The sequence below is a fragment of the Urocampus carinirostris genome, chromosome 14 (genome assembly GCF_059441175.1).
Source record: "Urocampus carinirostris isolate Australia breed hairy pipefish chromosome 14, RoL_Ucar_1.0, whole genome shotgun sequence".
Taxonomy (NCBI): Eukaryota; Metazoa; Chordata; class Actinopteri; order Syngnathiformes; family Syngnathidae; genus Urocampus; species Urocampus carinirostris.
In genome coordinates this window covers 23,025,658-23,039,422 of record NC_142362.1, presented here as the reverse complement: position 1 = coordinate 23,039,422, position 13,765 = coordinate 23,025,658, and the positions used below count along the sequence as shown (strand labels likewise).

Here is a 13,765-nt window from a genome sequence, read left to right as displayed (position 1 = left end):
GTATTTTAGTGTGATTCTGTTCAATTAGAGGGTCTGATGAGAAATCATAATATTTTTGTTATTTATCTTTTCTCTAAAAAATATGTTGTGTGACTGTGTTAAGCTGAATATAATAATAATATTTTTAACGATGATGATAAGTTTCAATTCCTTGTTTTCATAAAATACTATTTTCTAATAATTTGTTTTTTTAAATAAATGATTGAAAAAATGGTCAGACACCTATGGCTAGCGTGCCAGATATAGCTATTATCATGAATTCAAACAACTAGGAGTTTAAATTCTGGTCATACAAATTTCAGTCAGAATGGTCCATAACCAACATGACACCAATTAAGTCAAGGACACAGTCCAGTATGGATATAAAGGCCACAATCCCAACTACAGTTTACAGTCAAGGTGTCACACCAACAGACCCCATTTTGGCTGTACATCGCAAAGGAATCCTTTACATGGAAGCTAATTGAACAATATAGATTGTCTGTTGAGACACTTTATTATGAGATTTGATTGGGTAAGTGGTAGGGGTGGGCGGAGCTATGCACACAGCGCATATCCTCACTTCTATTTGCCCAGCGCTGTCTGCATCAAATGTAAATACGTTGGTGTCCTTGTTTGGAGTATTTTGTGACATTTTTACAAACTAACTCTGCTTGCACCTTGTTTTGAAAGTTTTTTATGGAAAAATATGAAGGTCAAATTGAGCCTCAATGATTTTTTGGTATGGGACACGGGCTTTGGCATACTCTTATTTCATTAATTTGATAAAAAATTATTTAATGTCACACATTGAAATAAAAAGTTAGGTTTTGTCTGAAAAGCCGGTTTGGCGGTTTTGCTGAATTTTGTCATATCGCTCTATTTTGCCTATTATGACTCTTTGGGTCAAAAAGCTTTCCCGACCCCTGCATTTGACTGTGAAGGGGACTGAATCAAGATAAACTAGCTTTTTTTTCCATCAGCTCTTTTTATCTTTTTGTTTTCTCAATGTTTCATAAAGTTGTTGATTTTTAATTCATGGTAAATAGTCTGCATTTATATAGCACTTTCATGAACAGATGGAAATAAACAAAATGCCAATCATAAAAATAAACAAATACAGTGTGATGATAATAATGATAGTATTCCCAGAAATTGCATTATAGAAAATAGTTAATTAGATGTTACTTAATTCGAAAAGTACAATAAAATGACCAATAAATAAATGCCAAATCAGCAAAAATCTTGTCAACAAATGGCTGCATAGATATATTTTTCAAATAAAGATATCATTTTAATGGGAAATATTAATGGCAATGGTTCACCTACATTGACATGACATCAATGGCTTGCAGTCAACTTTAGAGGTTCTGCTGTGAATATTTGCACTGAAAACAATAATATTCCATAGTGCAGTCTTAATGGCTACGTGCAGTCTATCTGGCTATGTTAAGAATATTTTTGCAACTGACCAGACACAAAAACACACAAATACAAAGACATATTAGACATTAATGCTAATGTCGGATCATCATTGAATTGCTGCGACATGGACACAGAGTTTGTGTGAGGAAGCATCTACTGTTTAAGAGTTTTATGGAACGATGGAGCACTAGAAAACTACACACTGAAATGAATATGTAGGATGAAAACTAAAAAGGGCGAGTGGAGTGACAGAGCGCAGAAAAGGAGGAAGACAGGCTTACCATCTGTGTGTTGGTGGTCATGAGCTAGAAGAGGTGACAGAGGAAGAAGAGCAAATAAAAGAGAGGAAGCAGAGAGAAAAGGGAGAAAAGAGAAAAAAATCAGGACAACAAAGGTCAAATAAATTTCATGGTTTCAACTGAAATGAAACAACAAAGACAATAAAAAACAATAGAAAATTAATAATGCAAAGAGATATGCTATTGTCAATAGGAATGGAAATACCAAGTTTCATTTTAATTCATCTGTCACAATCCACGTTTGGACAGGAGCAGACTGATGATTGCCCTAAATAATGATGCGGGTTTTTTTATGTTTGTTGATGAAATAAGGTCAGTACACACTGCAGTATAATATAAATTGCAATACATAGCGTTTTAGATTATTAAAGGGTGTATACGCTTTTTCAAGTTCAAGCACGTTTAAGGACTTTTAAAGACCAGTTTTCAATTTCTCCAATCCATTAGAAAAAGAAATCATGAACAATGCAAAACCACAAATAAGTCAGCAATTGCAAGATAAATCACAAATATATGTGTAAATCTGAACAATATGTGTCTAAATATTTTTATGACAAATCTATCACCATTATAGGTGTTGGGTAGAATGACAGTATGTATCTTACATTTTCAGTTGCAAGAAGTTCTTCCCATTAGAATTTACCACTGGGAAACGCTACTTTCATTTTTTGCATGGTCTATCATAAATGTCCGAAAATACTTCGTAATCCTTGCACAAATACACATTTCATAGTGCCCTGTTTAGGTGTAGCATACACCTGCCCTCTTGGGTGCAACCTCTAGGGGGCAATGACGCTTCATATGATAATGCCATACAAACTAATGAGGCTGCCGGTAATTACGAGGGAACGACAAATGCAATGGCAAAGCGAAGCCACTAGACAGCGGTGTCAACGTCATTTTAAGGTAAACTTGTAAAACATGGCTACAATTTCAAGCATTTACAGGCACTTCACCCAAAAGTCTATGACTTTCAATCCTTGAAAACACAACACTAATATCTAAGCATTTCCAAAGATTTAAACCACCTGTATGAACCATGTTATTATATCTTGTTCAAAACAGTTGCATTAGAACTTTTACGTCCAGGATATTATAAAAAATGCAAGGTTGATTTTTGGAAACGCACCTTCTTCATCTATGCCACAATAAACAAAATGGTCGTTATTACATGAAATCTTTGATTTACAAGGCTCTTGAAATACAACATTTTGACGTGACCACGCCCGTACCTACATCGCCATTTTGTTGTCAGCAAAACCCAATCAATTCCTGCTGATCATTTGGTGCTTATTTAAGAAAAAACATTTTAAACAGTTTTAAATAGGATAAAACTAACAAATTACCGTATTTTCAAGATATATATTTTTTTTTTGGAATGTACCTTCTGTGAAAATTTTATCAGCCAAGTACAAATGTTCCTTCTAAACGACACAAAAGGGTAAATCCAGTAGTTCCAGAACATTTCATGCGCACAAGAAAATCTATCCAGGGCATAAAAAATGGCCTCAAGTTGGTGACCAATCCGCTCTAAAATTCTGCCAGAATAACAGTGCATGTGGATAAAAAGAAATTTGCTCGCAAAACATGAGTTTCCTCTGCAGGAAAAAAGAGAGAGAGAGAAAAAAAGAGAGAGGGAGAGAGAGAAAGATGAGAGAGACATGAGACAGAGAAAGAGTCAAGTCATGTTAATTTGTATAGCCCTTAGTCACAACAAGTCTCAAAGAGCTGCACAGAAGACAGAGAGAAGAAGAGAGGGATATGAAAAAAAGAGAGTAACAGAAAAACAAGAGAGAGAAAATGGGAAAGAGAGGTTACAAGGGGGCTCAGAATAAGTGTTTTAGTTAGCTCGACAATATTAATAGCTTGCTACTTCTTGTTCTGGCACATGACATAAAAGCACATACAAGTGCAACACATACATGACTGTAGTTTTTAACAAATTACTGTACCTCATTTGAGAACAATGAAGTAATTCATATTTCGGTGAAAGAGAGACAGAAGCGAAACAGACAGAATGACAGCGAGACAGATATTGATAAAGAACAAAGGAAAAAGGACAGAAAGTTCAAAAGTACAGAGAGAAAGGAAGGCCAGAATGTGACAGAAGGAACAAAATAAAGAAAAGAACAGAGAAAGATAGAACAGGCATGTCCTAGAGTGCCTTTACGTACCCTCATCTGTTCTCGATGATGAGTCCCACTAGGCCAAATCCATAATTAGGTAGAATTACACATACAATAGAGTATAAAAATGAATAGAATAAATAAGACTATGGTTCTTTTAGCTGCGGAACACAATAACGCAAATTTTCAGCCGAGAATACAAGTTCAGGTTTCTGTGCAATGGACATTTGTTTTTCGGCATAGAGGAAGATAACATGTAAAAGAGGATGGCAAAGAAAAAAAACAACGATTTTGGTGCGTTTGTAGCATAAAATTGTGTAACACCCGCATATATTTATACCTAGATATGCTGCATGCAAGAATACATGTGTAAGATGCAGTTTTTTAATTAAAAACCTATGATCTTTTGAACCACGGGTTTAATTAAAATCCAAATTGCATAGGCATTTTGGATATTTTTTTCTATTTATTCTGACATTCTTGTCACATTCATGTCAAATCGTGTTGTGGACAATGTTCACTAAGGACTTATCCGTAACAATAAAAACAATTCTAAATCCTGGATCAAAAAAAAAAGCATGGTATTTATTCCAATATAGGTGATTAAGTAATGAAATACTGTATTCCCTTTAAACAGCTTAACTCTCAAAGAGGCTCACCTGGCCGTTGCTGGTGAAGGTAGTGTTGTCAAACAGAAAGTAGGCGCCAAAGAAGAAGACAACGGCATCAAAGGCGCCCAGGCATGTCCAGTACAGGAAGACTGGCCAGCGGAGGAGGGAGTTCTTGGCGATGTCCCTGTTTTGGGTTTAAAACTGGCTTAATATTCAATAAACTTGAGATAGACCTGCACAATATACAGCAATCCTTAATGATGTTTAAAGGGACACTGTGTATTATTGAGCCCCATCTTGTGGTAAAAAATAAAACATTATTGAGTTCAGAATGAGCATAAATACATGACTTATCATACGAGCATGCATTTTTTGAATACTTGTAGATCTAGAAATGTATTTTTGCTTTTAATGTCATGAGCCTCACCTAGAGGGCTGAGATGAGATAACTCTCTGACATCTTGCTCTTGAGGGTGCCCAAAGACCCCAAACCTTAGGCTTGTTATAAAGAGAGGTTGTTTGTGGCTTTTTATTTAGGCACATACAAAAAGCACCAACCATCAATTAAGAAAAGGAAACAATAAACCATTTGCACAATGAACAGATACAATACTATATACAAGACATGTGCTCAAAGGGAGTAGGCTGAAGCTAATGCTTTGAAGTTCAGACACCTATTATTTTTTTTCCTTGCAAAGAGAACACAATTCAAATTAAAACAAGGAAACAACACCATACCCTACAGAGAAATATTAAAAAACAAATAATCGACGATTCAGACTAATAATAGTGTCGGTAGTGACTCTTATTACATGTGATCTTAATTTTCTTGAATATATTTACTTTGATTACGTATAGTACACAATTTATTAAATTGATGTTGATTCAGGACATTTTTTAATTATCTAAATTATTACATTAATATATACGTGCCCTGGTTGCACAATGGCTTTTCAAAGGTTTGCGAGAATATTGGACATTGAAGTTATGAAATGACTTAAAATAATGAGCGTCTGCTCTTGAGAGAAACAACCCTTGAACACAGTTCTGATTAAAATAATCGCAGTGCAATGTGACTAACCAGAATATCTCAGGTTTTAGTATATGTTTTATTGTTACATGCCAAACAAGTTACCAATAGGTGCGATAGAGTCTCAGAAAACAAACAAGACCAAGCATTCATAATGGGGACGCTTCGAAGGCTGTTCAATTGGGCAAATAGTTCAAAGGGGTGTGTTAAAAAATATCAGTGTCTGCTGTTGACTGTACAAACTCAAAACTATTATGTATTTCCCCTCCCAAGGTAGGATTTAGAAATCCTAATATTTAGTTGCATGACCACAGTTTTGTTTCATAACTGTTACATCTGTGTGGATTAGAATCAACCAACTTGTGGCATTATTCAGTTGTGATTTCCCTCCATGATTGCTTAACAGCATTCCACAATCCATTTACATTTATTGGTTTTGCTTCACATAGACATTTTTAATATCAGCCTACAAAATCTCAATTGGATTGAGATCTGGGGATTGGGCTTGCCACCTCACAACATTAATTTTATTGGTTTGGAACCAAGACTTTGCTCGTCTACTGGTGTGTTTCGGGTCATTGTCTTGTTGATACACTAATTTCAAAGGCATGTCCTCTTCAGCGTAAGGCCAAATAACCTCTTCAAGTATCTTGACAAACCCAATGTGATCCATGATCCCTGGTATGCGATAAATGGTCCCAACACCAGAGTAGGAGAAACATGCCCAGACCATGATATTTGCATCACCATGCTTCACTGTCCTAAATGTGTTTTGTGGTTTGAATTCAGAGCTCGTGGGTTGTCTCACACACGGTCAGTGGCCCCTGGATCCAAAAAGAAAATATTTACTTTCATCATTCCGCAAAATATTCCTCGATTTTTGTTTGGGCCAGTTGATGTGTTCTTTGTCGAATAGTAACTTCTTCTGCACATGCCTTTTTTTCTAACAGAGGGACTTTGCGTGGGATTTTTGAAAATAAATTAGCTTCACACAGATGTCTTTTAGCTGTCACAGCACTTACAGGTAACTGCAGACTGTGTTTGCTCATCCTGGAGTTGATCATTGCCTGACCCTTTGCCATTCTGGTTATTCTCTCGTCCATTTTAATAGTTGTCTTCAGTCTTCCGCGTGTCTCTGGTTTTTCTACCCATTTTAATGCATTGGAGATCCTTTTAGCTGAACAGTCAACAATTTTTTGCACCTTTTTACAGTTTTTTCCCTCTCCAATCAACTTTATAATCAAAGAACGCCGTTCTTGAACGACCCATTTTCCTCAAATGCATGTTTAACCTGTGCTGGCTTCATAATCCTTGAATAGGCGCCACCTGATTAACACCAATTGATGAACTCAGAGATTGGTTGCCACACTGCTATTTGCTCAAATGCACAGCCTTTGGAGCATACCTATTATGAGAACTGGGTCTTGTCTGTTATCTGAGAATCTACTGCACTACTGGCAACATTTCTGGCATGTAACATTAAACATCATATAAAAAACTAGGGATATTCTGGTTAGTCACATTATACTGCTATTATTTTGAACAACACTGGTATGTATCGGGAGTCGGTGCTAACTTGCATTGTACACCAATAATAGGGATGTAAGTTTCACTATCTCTCAACTTTTAACGTGTTGGATTTTACATTTTGTATGTTCTTACCCTGCGTTATGCACATACCCAATAGCTTTCTGCAAGGCTGACTCCCTATTGGTGTGTGAGTGTGTGTGAATGGGTAGGTGTGAAGCACACTGTAAAGCGCTTTGGGAGGTCTTCATTGACTTGAAAAGCACTATATAAATGCAGAACATTTACTCATTACTTTCTTCTGTGTTCTAAATTGATTTAGACAAGTCAGAAAAATGGAGTGGTTGAGTCACTTTGTATTCTTCCTTGTGCTTGGCAGCACTTGTTTTAGGTTGCACGACACAATATCACAACATGTACTTGTCAAATATTACATAGCGTTCCTTTAAAAAGTCTACATCATACCGAGAGAATGTATCAATATAATTGTATTATCCAATTCCTCTGACCTGTATAAGGAGGGCTCTCGTTTGAGTGTCTCCATGGTGACATGTTTCTCCACCAGGCTATAGAGGAGGATGGGCAGTGATGTGAAGCTGATGTTGTACAAGGTCAAATAGGCCGTGTCGTACAAAGGCTGCCGCAAGAACAAATACAAGGTTGAGTATTTCATAAGCTCTCAATTTTTAGTGTAACGACTATGTGCCATATTGAGTAGATAAAAGTTGCAAACACATAAAGTTCGCACTCGTGTATAACATCTGGTCGTTACGTGATACGAAAACTGCCAAAGCCATGAAAGGCTAATTTGTAGCAGCGCGCAATGAACGGAGCTAACTTGACAGATTAAATGCTCACCTGCTGGGAGAAGCCGCAGAAAAACTGGTACAGGAACTGCGGGAAAATGAAGCATACATTCTGCAAAGATTTAAAAATATGCAGTTTAGGTACAACTAGGGAATGGTACATTTCTATGGTGTCCTATAATCAACTGAGGGGGAGTGAAAACGGCATAGGCTGCCAAACAGGAATGTGAGTTGGTGACGGGTATGAAAATGGGTCTGGGGTTAAAAATGTGAGAGCGGTGAGAGGATATACTGTATTTCTGTGTAACGCACTAAAATACATTTTTTTTTTAACTTTTTCTCATCCCTAACTAAGCATTGTAAATGACAAACGTCGTTAAATTCGTGTGACCATGATTAAGATCATTTATTGACAACATAAACTATAAACACAAAATAAAGATTAAATTTAATGTATTTATTTAATGTCCCTTAAGGTAAAAGGATAGTTTAAAGCGTGCTTAGAAGGTTTAAAATTAAAAATCTTCTCTATTATGTATGTGTTAACAATGCCAAACTGAGTTCAAAAAGCATTAAAAAATATTTTTTCCACCACTCCAACTGTATCTGCTTTTATCCTACTTTTATCATCGGTGTTCCATCCACGGAGCACATTAGCCCAGAGGAAAGGATGCGGGTGGCAGAGAGCGATTTCACGCTCGTGCCCGTTGTTTTCCTTTATTATAGGATGAAAATGGTGAAAATAAGAAAAGGACCTGTCAAATACAGTCTAAATACCAAACCCCAAAAGAAGAAAAAAAAAAAAAAAAGAGTTTATTTTAGCACGTCTAAGAAAGACACGGACATGCATACACCGCACTAGCAGCTTGACTGAGGCTGGAGTGATGATTTCAGCCAGAAGATGGCATCAGCAAGTAGAATATTTTGAAGTTACAGGCGCCAGCTTTTAAGTCCGATCCATCATCAAATAAACTAAAGAGTTGTTTCCCCTCATTGTCCTACATGGCCTTTATTTATATCCTGCAGGTCAACTTTCCGTTTTCTCCATTCTCTAATAATAGTCTGTGGTACTGTGAATAAAAACATAAGAATGAGATAAAGACAATGCTTTTTTGTATTTCGTCCATATCACTGGTGGTCTGGTGGTAAGGTTTTGGCACTCTAACCACCAAGACCCGGGTTTGATTGCTGTTCCATTCAATGTTTTAAACTTGTGATGAGTGATATTTTTCGAAAGATCAACCATTGCCAAAATACAGTAAGATACTAATGTAAAACCTTGTGTGTAATGCGCACACAAACTTTGAGTTTTTTCAATTTTATAAATGAATAAATAAGGTTGCTGCCGCCTGCGCAAACTACACTGATTAGAATTCAAACGCACAACCCGATTCCCTCGCTGCGAAATTTCACCAAACTCCCCTCATTACCCCAAAAATGTTCTCCTTGGATCTACCAGATTCATGTAGGTCAGTTTTCCCGGAAGATGAGAGATTTTCATTCCTGTCCTAAAAGGGAAGGCTCACTCTGATCATCATTCACACCAGTTTAAAGTTGCGTACCTTATAGAAGAAGTACTGAACGAGCTCAGCGATACGTATGTAGTAGTAGTGGCCATGAACCAGCAGAATTTTCTTCAGATGTTTGAACTTGGGGATGGCGTAGTCGCTGTTCCTGGCGGCTTGGCGGCCTTCTTTTCCCATTATTCCTGTAAACACACGAATAAAAAAAATTGTTTTCTTATTTATAATGTTAACCTAAATAGTTGTAAACATATTAACACAGGGGAGGGCAAACTACAGCCCACTGGCCACATATGACCCATTAGGCTGATCATCCAGTCCACCTAATGAAAATGATCAAAATATAACGACAAAATACATAATAGAAAATAAAGTAGTACTACTAAAAAAAAAAGATTATTTTTGGTACCAACTTTGTTCCTATTGTCCCTTTGTGTGTCTACAAAACTACTACAAAATTAAAGATCAAACGCAGTGCTCAAAACACAGAACTAATATATTATTTAGCTTTTATTCTGAGAAATGTAAAAAATCTTCAGGAATGTTAAAGAAATACGACTACAGTAATACTATGATAAACAGTACTACAGAAATATTACAATAGAAATAATAAAAAAATACTACTAAATTAAATGTGTAAATAAATAGTGCTTAAAAACAGGGAGCTAATACATCTTTTTGCTTTCATTTTGACGAATGAAAAAATACTTCAGGGATACTAAAAAAATATGAATACAGTACTACTAAAATAAAAAATACTACCTAAGATATATCAAAAATACCACAGAAACACTACAAAAATATTACCACGAAAACAATACAAAATGCTATTGCAGAAATACTAAGAATGTAAAACTACAGCAATACTCAAATAATACTAAGAAATACTGCCAAAATATGACATCAGAAATACTACAAAATAATAAAACCATACAACTACAGTAATAAGTAATTCTAAAAAAACTAAATATAAAATTTAGTGCTTAAAACATAAAATATGTTATTTGCTTTAATTGTGGGCGTTTCAAAATCAATTTGATGAAACCAATCTATTTAAAAACAAATATAAAGAAATATGACATGTAAATGTCTGCATGTACAGAGTACATTTATTCATAAATTAAAAAATGATCCAATGCTCCCCCCGATTCCAGGGGGCATTGAAGCGCCAGAGCAGTAAAGGTAAAAGTGAGACAGGTGGAAAATATGTTTGGAGAAGGATGCAAGTTTATTATAACTTTGGACTTTCTGCATGAATAAAACTAGCCTGAACAAACTCTCATCATGGAAAGGGTGTCAATCGAAAACGGAGCGCTGTCTATCATATTGGGGATAATTTTACCAGTCTGATGATTTGTAAACAGAAATAATGTGGCAAAACAAACCAATTACAAAAAGCAACGTCAAACGAAGCATAAATGTTTTAGACGGATTTCTATTAATCTGTCGGCATTATTGTGTGTTTTGGAGTCAATATTTTACACGGTTGGATTTTATGGATTGTCCTTGATGTAACGAAGCCGTTTAAGCGGACATTCAAAGAAGTTGAAGAAGGCCAGGGGACATACTGGTGAGTTACCTCGGGTTTATAGTTCTCGGGTATCTTGTTTCAGACTGATGGTGATGTTTCTCTGGTGAGTATATATTGAATCCCATGAGTTGAAGCTTTCCAATGATATGTGGCATGACTTATTCCAATGACTGGTGACATCGTACAGACTCGTATTTGTTTATCAAAAGTCCGGCGGACCGTATATTATTAAAACTCGTTTTGTGTATCCTGTTTCTTTGTAAATATCTCTGTTTCGATGTGGGCACATGCGGCTTCCAATCAGGTCCGGCTCATGTATGTACAAAATGTTTTTTCCTTTAAAAATGTAGTAGGTGCGGCCTATAATCAGGTGCGCTCTATAGTTAAAATTTTACGGATATATATTACATACAACTATACATACACATACATATATTGTTCATGATTATTTTTTTTTGTGTGGTGATGAGATACGTTTCACGTTGCATAGAATACCTTGTTATTCTAATAAACCTATATGATTTGATTAATGTGTTCAGATTGTTCAGAGGATAGGACCAAAATAAGTTTTGGCCTCTTTCCGTTATTCCTTTTTTCGTTCTGTTTTGTCAATTTTTTTCAAAGCTCTTGATTTCGAATTGATTATAAACTTGTGTCTGATAATCAGCGGTAAAAAAGTAAACATTTCAATCAATCAAAGGTATGTTTGTGTTACAGCATCAGGATGAACTCACCAATGCCCACGTGTGCTTCTAAAATCATGCTGACGTCATTGGCTCCATCGCCAACAGCGAGGGTAATCGGGTGCTCCTTGGAGGCTTTTATCAACTTCACGATCTGATAAAAGCAGATCATTTGAAACGATTAAAAACTGTGTAACCATATAGTGTGCGCTTTAGGGCTGCAACTAACAATTATTTGCATAATCGATGAATCAGTCTATTATTTTTTTCGATGAAACGATAAATCCAATTTATTTTCAAACTCATTTTGAATTTGCTCCTCTATTCAAATATTGACGTTATGGACGGATAGAAAACGAGTGCACATAGCAACAGATTATTCGATAATATAATTATTTATTTTTTTTAAAACATTTTTGTCAATTAACTTGACAATAAACCAAAATACATATAAATGTGTGCTCCAAATATGTAAGATAGTCTTTTCCTACCACCTTATCAAAAGATCACATTAAATTTGGACTTATCATCCAAAACAAAGAATGAGCAATATATTTCATTTTATGTGTAATAATTTTTTTTATCCACAAAAGAATATCAACAATGTAAACTGACGTTTCAAAAATCTTGTAGGAAATTATTTTTTTAAACCTTATTTATTTAATTTCATTATTTTCTGGTTTTGTTTTACTCTGGACTTTTGCAGCACTTCCTGTTCCCTTGAAAAATATTAACCTTGTTTCATGATGAACCAGTCAATGTCTACAAAGTTTAAACTTCCATTCCAATTTTGTTTGTAATGAGGTTCATTTAAAAAAAAAAAAAAGATTTGAATAAATGGAAGAAAACTTAAAAAAAAAAAACGGTCTTGGCACCCTCTGTCTGACTTAAGTGGTACTCCAACTCTCAGCGTCAATGGAATTGTGTGCACTATTATTTGCATTGATTTGATGTACTTAGTGGCTCATAAAGCACACGATGCATCAAATCAATGATCTAATGAGTTGCCAACACTTTTATTAATAACTTTTGACCTATTTTATCGATTATTTGTTGCAGCCCTGGTGCTTTTCACCATTTCTCACCTGCGCCTTCTGTAGTGGCGCCATGCGACAGCATAGCACGGCGCTGCAGTTGCGACAGATCTCCAGGAAGACCTCGCGGTAATTGCCGTGCCCGGAACCTTCATGCTTGGATTTGAGGACCGCAGAAAGCGTGGCCCCGTCTATGATCAGACCGAAATCCAGGCAATCCACAGACAACCTGCACAAGCATTTAGATTTTAGTCCGAGAGCCTCTTAGCTATTCTTAATCAATTTTTGTAGGCATAACTTGAGGCATCACCCAGAAATGGATCGTTGTCTGAGAACAGTCCTGTTGAGCTCAAAAAGAACGTCATGCAGACTCTGTTCCTCCGTCCGTTTTTTGGTCAACTCCAAGATCTGAGTGCTGCGGCGGAACAGTTTGCTAGCGTAGCAGGTGGCCGCTGCAGTTTCCATTTTGTCCCCAGTCAGCACCCAAACTTTTATTCCCGCTTTGTGGAGCGATTCAATGGTGTCTGCCGCCTTCTCCTGGAGCCTGCGCATTGATACATTTTTAAATACCCAAGCTTCCACCAGGTAGCTGGGGTTGAGGGAATGGATGGAGTAGGTTAAATCATTTGTTCTCAACTGGTCTTACTTGAGGAACCACAATGCCACCCTGATTAGTCAAGAGTTTTTTTAAACAAAATGCTCAGAAAGTACAAAACAACTTTAAGTAATAATAATATCTTAAATTCTCAATTATTGATTGGTTGGCTGGATCCCTTTACCACTAGGGTCATAGGGGCACCATTTTCTGTGTTTTGTACAACCTGGTGGCTCGCATCCCTCTCCAGGCCAACATATGGTTTCAACCGGTCTTGAACTGGGGACCTTTTGCATATTAAGCAAATGTGCAAACCACTGCACTACACAAACATGAGCATATTCAACAAAATACAAAAGATTCACTTCAGTAGCTCCAGACGTTTTTAACTCAACATGCAAACATGAAACGACGGCTTCGTGCTTTTACGTTCTAGCACCTCGCTGCACGGAACAAACTGAGCTTTTTGTCCCCCTTTGTCTTAAACCTAATGAAATATCATATATTCTTTGCTGTATCAGTCAGCTAAGTTTTGTCATGCTCAACCTGTATTTACAGACGCTCCCCGACTGACGAACATTTGACTTACGGATTCC

At 36.3% G+C, this 13,765-nt stretch overlaps 1 protein-coding gene across 2 annotated transcripts in view; it reads right to left on the bottom strand.

Moving 5' to 3' along the window:
- LOC148352992 (phospholipid-transporting ATPase IH-like) overlaps positions 1 to 13,765 on the bottom strand; it is a 79,730-nt gene that overhangs the window by 16,123 nt on the left and 49,842 nt on the right. Inside the window, exons 19-26 of one of the 2 annotated variants that reach the window (XM_088352188.1) lie at positions 12,885 to 13,118; positions 12,626 to 12,803; positions 11,592 to 11,694; positions 9,366 to 9,511; positions 7,856 to 7,915; positions 7,507 to 7,634; positions 4,489 to 4,624; positions 1,686 to 1,709 (exon numbers count right to left, since the gene is read on the bottom strand). In XM_088352188.1, the coding sequence (XP_088208314.1) occupies positions 1,686 to 1,709; positions 4,489 to 4,624; positions 7,507 to 7,634; positions 7,856 to 7,915; positions 9,366 to 9,511; positions 11,592 to 11,694; positions 12,626 to 12,803; positions 12,885 to 13,118 (1,009 nt within the window). The remainder of the gene's footprint in view (positions 1 to 1,685; positions 1,710 to 4,488; positions 4,625 to 7,506; positions 7,635 to 7,855; positions 7,916 to 9,365; positions 9,512 to 11,591; positions 11,695 to 12,625; positions 12,804 to 12,884; positions 13,119 to 13,765) is intronic. The other variant, XM_088352189.1, reaches the window with a different exon arrangement.